At 40.1% G+C, this 8,838-nt stretch overlaps 1 protein-coding gene across 3 annotated transcripts in view; it reads left to right on the top strand.

Moving 5' to 3' along the window:
• The first annotated feature begins 1,032 nt into the window (after window positions 1–1,032).
• Window positions 1,033–8,838, top strand: part of tp73 (tumor protein p73) — an 84,985-nt gene continuing 77,179 nt past the window's right edge. For 2 of the 3 annotated variants that reach the window (XM_060852308.1, XM_060852309.1), the window contains exon 1: window positions 1,042–1,272. In XM_060852308.1, coding sequence (XP_060708291.1) covers window positions 1,054–1,272 — 219 coding nt within the window. In that variant the 5' untranslated portion in view covers window positions 1,042–1,053. Of the gene's footprint in view, window positions 1,273–8,838 lie in introns of all 3 variants that reach the window. The other variant, XM_060852310.1, reaches the window with a different exon arrangement.

Raw genomic sequence — 8,838 nt, 5'->3', positions numbered from 1 at the left:
TGCCTCACAGTGCAGGTACTCAGGTCCGATTCCATCCCTAGGCAACTGTCTGTGTGGAATTTGCACTTCTTGTTCCACACGGGTTTGTTTTGGTTTCTTCCCACAGTGCAAAGATGTGCAGGTTACATGGATGGGCTATGGGAAATGCAGGGTTATAGGGATAGGGTAGTGGGGTGGGATGCCCTTTTAAGGGTCGGTGTGGACTCGATGGACCAAATGGTCTGCTTCCACACTGTAGTGATTCTACATTGCTGAGCTGAGAAGGAAATTCTTGTTGAATACAGTCTGTGAGTGTGTGCATTTGGTGAATACAGATTGCAATTGGTTTTGATGCATTGCATGGCAGAAAAAAAACTGCTCATTTGCACAGTCTAGGCTGCCACTTGAGGACTGGCCAGTGAAGTGAAGTAGCAGAGAAATACTGATAACTAGGGAAGAGAACACATCTCAAGCCAAATCCTCAGTCTGTTTGAGAGAGATTATTTTTAGGAATTTCCAAAGACACTTCTTTGATTTTCTTAATTTTTTTTCAATTAACCATTCATCTGAACTTTACAGAAAATTTTAACTCATTCTTAAACCCAAAATGTTACTTAGCCCTGAAGAAAAAATTACATTAAATAATATTTGTACTGTCCTTAGAGTTGCATGATTAAGACACAAAAACACCCTGAGCAATTCTACCAGATTTCTGCCACAATCGTCAAACATTTATAAGTAAACTGATGGCCAAAAACTGTATTTAGTGTAACGAAAATTTTCAGTGACCATTGGTCAGACAAATGAGCAAGTGGAAGCGATATGCTTCAAGTAGACATTTTAACCTTCATATTTGCCTGAATGATGCATTTACGATTAATTATTTGACAAGTCTTTACATGGAGTAACAGGGAAAAAAATTCCAGGAGTTGAAATGTAGTGACAGCTGTCTGATGTGTGTGTTTTCTTAATGGTCTGAAATAAGTGGATGTTGCAAGTCCTTACCTGGTTGTTTCACTTCTTATCCCCACCCCTTTGCCTTTCTAGTCCCAGTTTAATTTGCTAAACAGCAGCATGGATCAGAGTATCACCAACCGTGCATCCTCCGCCAGCCCTTACAACTCGGAGCACACCTCGAATGTCCCGACGCCGTCTCCCTACTCACAGCCAAGCTCCACGTTTGACACTATGTCGCCAGCTCCAGCAATCCCTTCTAACACAGACTATCCAGGACCACATTTATTTGAAGTAACTTTTCAGCAATCAAGTACTGCTAAGTCAGCTACCTGGACCGTGAGTCTGTTCTTTCTTATTTTTAATCAAGATATATTGTTGAGAAAGTAAATTATTTATCTGGAAATATTGGGGTTATTATTCATCAGCAAAAATATGTCTCATTCTGTTATGATATGTTCTTTGTTCATTCTTCCTTTCTTCACTTTCTCTTTTTCATTTATTAATTAAATTATCTAAATGTGATATGCAATTATTGTTAAAGTTTCTTTGGAGATTAGCTTACTACAACTTTGAAACTCATTGTTTTGCTGAAATGAAATGACTGTTGCTTTTATTCTGTACCCTATGCATCCCCCTGCATGCCAGACAGTAAATACCAGTTTTTGTAACAGAATATATAATTTCAAACTGCAGTCTGGCCAGAAAGTGAACTAGAATGCAAGATGCTCAAACTTATTCAGCCGTAACCTAAGTGTTTTCTCCAATGAGAGAAGCAAAGTGCTTTTCATTGTGAAAATTAGTTTTAACCTAAGTTCTAGTCTGTTGAAAACACCTTTTTTTAATCCTGTGTATTTTTTTAAAGGTTATGTCTTGCAGTAAGGCATGACTGAACACGCTTGCAATCCAAGCACATGTTGGATGTTGCTTATGCTATCTCCTGGAAGGAGATGTTCAGACTTGCCGTAGACGAGCAAGCATCCTGTCCAACAGTAGGAGAAGCGCGGCTCCCTGTCTGCTGGAAACCGACGGGATAATTAGTGTTTTTCTCAAGTGCAATTTCAAATGTGCTGCTCATCCGTGTCTGTACAAAGGCTTACCACAGTGTGAAGGGTATACGGGCATGCTGTTGATTGGGTTGCTGCAAGTGGCAGCAGTTAACTCTGGATGAAATTAACAATGTGACTTTTCATTAAATTTGGAATGACATTCATAATTTAACTGTTTCCACTCTGACTTCTTGCAATTGCTTGGGTTCAAGCGAAAACCAAGGCTACAATTTGTCATAACTTCCTCTGCTGTTATATTGTACCAGATGCTGGTTCTGTACCAAACCGGGCCTCTGTAAAACATACCCCCTTTATACACTGACTTTCACAGAAGCAGTGCAATCGGAAAGGAACACGGCACAAGACATTGCTTGAATTAATTCTGACTAAGTGGCTTTTCTTTCTGGTCAAGGAATATTCCAAAAAGGAAAATGGAAGGGCAGGTCTAAACTGGTGAATTGAGAGGTCTGCCTACTCATCCACCAGCCAGTTAAGAGAAAAATACTTGTTTTGCACTGTCAAATGCAATATCTCTATTTTCTGTCAAGATTTTCCTTGCTCCATCAATGGCAGTAATTCATCTAGATCCTTCCTGGTACCTCCAAAGGCAGCACAGATACATTACAATGTTGCTGCTCCATTGAGACAAGGAGCTTCAAAATGGTGACTGTGTGGGGCAAGGTTTGGAGCAAGCTTCAGCATGCACACAGTAAATGTCTAACAGATGTATGTGGAGGAGGCAGATCATGTAGTTTAATGTATAACATTGATTTGGTACCAGCAGTGCTGCTTTGAACTCAATGCTATAGCCAATGTCTCCTCTCAAACTTATAAAGTTGAACAGCATCTCAACAACTGAAGGATTGCCCACCAACATTATTTAAGGAACCAACTACTTGAAGGTTACAAAAACAGACGTATCTGTTCTGCTGTAATGTGTTGTTTTTTTCACTGTGAATTGGCTTTAATGTGATTGAAGAATTTAGTCTGTTATTTGTAGAAGGCAAACTTTCCTTACCTATTTTGGCTATAACGCGACTCTGGCCCCAGTACTTTAGATGATGTGGCTATTGCGTGGTTTTCTTATAACGTAAGATCGCATGTGAATGGAGCTCTCGTGTTATATCAGAGCTGACAGTTGCTGGAAATGCTCAGCAGGTCTGGCAGCATCTGGTGACCCTTCTTCAGTTCTGAGGAAGGGTCATTGGACCCAAAATGTTAATTTGGATTTATCTTCAAAGATGCTGCCACACGTGCAAAGCATTTTCAGCTACCTCTGTTTTTATTTCTGATTTACAGCATCTGCAGTTCTTTTGGTTTTTACTTAGAGGTTAGTTGCTGATTAAATTATTCGAGTTGTTGCGATTCGATAGTAGTTTAATGATTTCAAGTTGAAAAAAGAACCTACAGAATTAATCCCATGCGCTCAAAGGCATTTTGTTGACAATGGTTTCTGCACAAACCAATTGATTCCAGATGTGGGTTCTTGAGTAGACATTCTCTTTGAAAATTCAGCATGAATGAAAGAATGAACAGAGGACATGTTGGGCATGACATGTCACTGGAAGAGGAAGGAGGAGTGGCCTGAAAGACACTCAATAGAATGCCATAATAGCACCAGTGTTGAAGGAGGAATCAACCCATGCACATGAGTGAGGAACCCTCACTGACATTTGACAGCTCCTATAGCCACAACAGGCAATCTCATTGTAGGACAAGTACGATATTGCCAGTAGCCATCAAAGTGACTATGCCAATGAGCTTTTATTTTATCCAGGCTGGAAATGGAAATATTTGCAACACTCTCAGTTTGTCATCTGCATTTTTTTTAAAAACACGTGAGATTCCGAGTTCAAAGAGAAATGCTACATCTCAATTTCAAATGTCTGATTCATTTAACTCCACATCTTAACTTTGCCCAGTGGTGCAGCTAAGATGAAATCCACTCTGTATCCAACACATCTCTGATGATTATCATGAATAATGCAAATCACTGTCTAATATCCTGGGAGCAGTAATGATCCCTTTATTTTGTGGCAGTCTGTTGCATTGCCAATCTGAATAGCAAAGGGGAGCTACTGGATAGCAAGGGCTAGCTATTGATGACATGGCTCACAATTATAAAGTCCACCATCATACACATGCATAGCATGCTGAGAGTGAAGGCCACATGATTAGAAAACAATGTTTCTGCTGCCATGAATCCCTCTGCAGAGTGCATATCAAGATTTGTGGTTGTCTGCTGCATACTGCACAATCTTGTCATCATGAAGGCACAGCTACCAGCTTTACAGCAGAAGAAAGAGAAAGGGACCAATCTAGACCGCCACTTTACGCCTGAGCTGTGCATTGAGTTCATGTTCAAGTGTGAGATTAGTTCTCCAGTTCCCAATTCACAAAGTTCAGTAGCTTATCTCCTCTCTGTCTTGACCATCGCAGTGAAAGCTATCCAAAATAATTTATAAACAAAGTCATGCCATATTGTATAGAGAAGTCAATTCATCTTGTGCAAATCAGTCTTCTGTGTTTCCATTAAATTGGCTACAACCTGGTTAGTAGAAAGCTACTTTCAGTGAAGGATGCTAAACATAGTCTGGAAAATGATTCAAAAGGTTCTGGATCTAGAAGACCCAGCTTGGACAGCTGTGGTCAGGGCTGACTGGCCTGCGGGCAATGGCGAGGACACAAGCAGAGTGGCAGTGTGACAGCATGATTGTTGCCTTTCTGAAAGAAAGCAGCATATTTGAGCTCCATGGAATGACTCGCTCATTAGGGCAATGCCTCAACTACCCAAATCATCTAAGAGCCTAAGAAATAGAAACAGGAGTTGACTATTTGATCCGCTATATAATATAGACTTGACTGATCTGCCCCAGGTCTCAACCTCTTGTTTGTACTGATTCCTCATAGTCCTAAACTTCCAGATATTTCAAACCTCTATCTACTTCCTCTTTAAATACTTCCAATGATCTAACCTCTACAATTCTCTGGCATAGAAAATTCCAAACATTCACTTTCTCAGAAAATAAATTACTTTGTATCTCATGAATATCCTTTTATTCTAGATATATATCCCTGAGTTGAGAGCCCCCCACTAGTGAAAACTTCTTATTAAATTCTACCCTATAAACCCCCTCAAAATTTTGTATGTTTCAATAATATCATCCGTCCTCCTTCCAAATTCTAATGAATAAAAGCCGAACCTGTTTAGCTGTTCTTGATAAGTCAAATCTTTCATCCCAGGAATCAGCCTACTGTGTCTCCTTTCAAATGTCTCCAATGCCTATTTCCAAAACAATACATAATTCACCAGCTATGGCCTTACAAACACCCTGTACCATTGTAAGAAGGCTCAGCTATTTTTAAACTGAACCCTCGAGCAATAAAAGACAAAGATCCATTTGCCTTTTTAATTATTACAAGCTTTTTTATGCCAACTTTTAAATGTTTCATGCACAAGAACACCCAGATTTCTCTGTGCTGCACTTTTTTGATGTCTGTCTCCATTTAAATAATAGTCTACCTTTTGATTCTTTCTACCAAAGTGCATAATCACGTATTTTCCTAATTAAACTCCATCTGCCAAGTGTTTGCCTACTCATGCAATATATCTATATTCCTTTGCAAATTCCTTATATCCCTATCATAGCATACTTTCCCACCTATTTTTGTACAGTCAGCAAATTTGGATGCATTACACTCTACCCCCTTCTTCATGTCATTCATATAGATAATAAATCATTGAGGCTCTGCAGCCTGGTGACAGTATACCTTTACATCTTTCCACCTTAAAGACTATTAATCTTAACTCTCCGTCTTCTGTGTGTTAACTAATCCTCAATTCATACTAATTGATTAGCCTTAAAACTGTGAGCTCCTATCTTCTGTAATAAGCTTTTATGTACCACCTTATCAGATGCCTTCGAGAAATCCAAATACATGATATTTACCAGTTCCCCTTTGTCAATTCTCCTTGTATCCTCAAAGTACAGCTATAAATTTGGTCAACATGATTTCCTTTTCACAAAACTATGTTGACAGTGCTTGCATTAAGCTTGTCAAAATATCTTGCTGTTTCTTCCTTCATAAAGCATCGAGCAATTTCTGAATAACATATGTTGAATTAACTGACTTATAGCTGCCTACTTTTTGTCTTTCACCCTTCTCGATAATGGCTGTCACATTAGCAATTTTTTTCAATCCACTAGAACCCCCTGGTATCCAGTGAAGTCTGGAGCATATATAGACTAATGCCTCCACTGTCTTTGTAGTCACCTTTTCGAAAACCTTTCAATGAAGGCTTCTGTGCTGTGAACTTCACCCAACAATTCCTCCAAGATTAATTGTGAATTTCACTTTGTTAATTTTCTCAGACGCACTCCGATGTCCATGAATCCGTGAATTCAAACAGCAAAGGCAGTGCCAGTTTCTTTCTTTCACTCTCCTGCACTGACCTCACCATGTGCTTCCTTTGTCTGTTGTTCTCCCTTTCAAAATGACTTTTTATTCCCCAAAGTTCCAAAATAATGCAACAGCATATAAAACACTAATTGCTGCTCCTGGAATTCGAGAGATCACCTCCAGCACCCAAAATACCTCAAAAAAGGAGCAGCTGTTATATCCAGAAATTTTTCCCATCCTCTATCTTGGATTACCCAGAATCCTGAATCCAGGATCCAAAAACAAGTATTTTGCATCAGTAATTATTGTGGAAAAGGATATGGAAGATATAGACTGTAGAGAAATAGATGGTGACACCTTGCAAAATGTCCAAATTACAGAGGAAGAAGTGCTGGATGTCTTGAAACGCATAAAGGTGGATAAATCCCCAGGACCTGATCAGGTGTACCCGAGAACTCTGTAGGAAGCTAGAGAAGTGATTGCTGGGCCTCCTGCTGAGATATTTGTATCATCGATAGTCACAGGTGAGGTGCCGGAAGTCTGGAGATTGGCTAACGTGGTGCCACTGTTTAAGAAGGGTGGAAAGGACAAGCCAGGAAACTATAGACCGATGAGCCTGACGTCGGTGGTGGGCATGTGATATGAGGGAATCCTGAGGGACAAGATGTACATGTATATGGAAAGGCAAGGACTGATTCGGGATAGTCAACATGGCTTTGTGAGTGGGAAGTCATGTCTCACAAACTTGATTGAGTTTTTTGAGGAAATAACAAAGAGGATTGCTGAGGGCAGAGCAGTAAATGAATATGGATTTCAGTAAGGCGAATGACAAAGTTCCCCATGGGAGATTGATTAGCAAGGTTAGATCTCACGGAATACAGGGAGAACTAGCCATTTGGTTACAGAACTGGCTCAAAGGTTGAAGACATAGGGTGGTAGCGGAGGATTTGTGACCAGTGGAGTGCCACAAGGATCGGTGCTGGGTTCTCTACTTTTTGTCATTTACATAAATGATTTGGATGCGAGCATAAGAGGTACAGTTAGTAAGTTTGCAGATGACATCAAAATTGGAGGTGTAGAAGAGGGGTTTACCTCAGATTACAACAGGATCTTGACCAGATGGGCCAATGGGCTGAGAAGTGGCAGATGGAGTTTAATTCAGATAAATGCGAGGTGCTGCATTTTGGGAAAGCAAATCTTAGCAGGACTTATACACTCAATGGTAAGGTCCTTGGGAGTGTTGCTGAACAAAGAGACCTTGGAGTGTAGGTTCATAGCTCCTTGAAAGTGGAGTCACAAGTAGATAGGATAGTGAAGAAGGCATTTGGTATGCTTTCCTTTATTGGTTAAGAATATTGAGTACAGGAGTTGGGAGGTCATGTTGCAGCTGTACAGGACATTGGTTTGGCCACTGTTGGAATATTGCATGGAATTCTGGTCTCCTTCCTATTTGAAAGATGTGAAACCTGAAAGGGTTAGGAAAGATTTACAAGGATGTTGCCAGGGTTGGAGGATTTGAGCTATGGCGAAAGGCTAAACAGGCTGGGCCCGTTTTCTCTGGAGAGTTGGAGGCTGAGGGGTAACCTTATCGAGGTTTACAATAATTATGAGGGGCACGGATAGGGTATATAAACAAAGTTTTTTCCCTGGGGTTGGGGAGTCCAGAACTAGAGGTTTAGGGTGAAAGGGGAAAGATATAAAGGAGACCTAAGAGGTAACGTTTTCACACAGAGGGTGGTACGGGTATAGAATGAGCTGCCAGAGGAAGAGTTGGAGGCTGGTACAATTGCAACATTTAAAAGGCATTTGGATGGGTATATGAATAGGAAGGGTTTGGAGGGATATGGGCCAGGTACTGGCAGGTGGGACTAGATTGGGTTGGGATATCTGCTCGGCATGGACAGGTTGGACCGAAGGGTCTGTTTCATGCTGTACATCTATGATTCTATGAAGGCCATCAAGTTCTGGCAATTTGTCTGCCTTTGGTCCCATTAGTTGTCAAATACTTTGTTACAGAGATTGTCACAAGAGCTTTCCTTCCATTAGAACCTTGCTCATCTGTTATTTTTGGACATTTTATAGTGTCCTTCATTACAAAAGCAGATGCAAAATATCAGTTGTAATTATTCCCTCTTTCCCTGTATTAATTCCTCAGTTGCATCCTCCAAGAGTCTGCACTTATTTTTACTACTCTCTTTCTTTTAGTATATCCAAAGAAGTTCTTGCTGTTTAGTTTTTATATTTCTTGCTAACTTTTTATCATAATCAGTTTTCTCCCTCTTTATTAGCTTTTTAAATTTCCACCTCTGGTTCCTAATAAAAAAAATCCAATTCTCTGGACTACCACAGTTTTCGCCACTTTCCACGCCTTAATTTTCAATTGGTTACTCTCCTTGACTATCTTTGTTCACCATGGGTGGTTCATTCTTCTCATCAAATCTTTTTTTTTTGACCG

This window comes from Hemiscyllium ocellatum, chromosome 37 (assembly GCF_020745735.1).
Source record: "Hemiscyllium ocellatum isolate sHemOce1 chromosome 37, sHemOce1.pat.X.cur, whole genome shotgun sequence".
NCBI lineage: Eukaryota > Metazoa > Chordata > Chondrichthyes > Orectolobiformes > Hemiscylliidae > Hemiscyllium > Hemiscyllium ocellatum.
The sequence above is the reverse complement of the archived record's forward strand: the minus strand, read 5'-3'. Positions and strand labels throughout refer to the sequence as shown.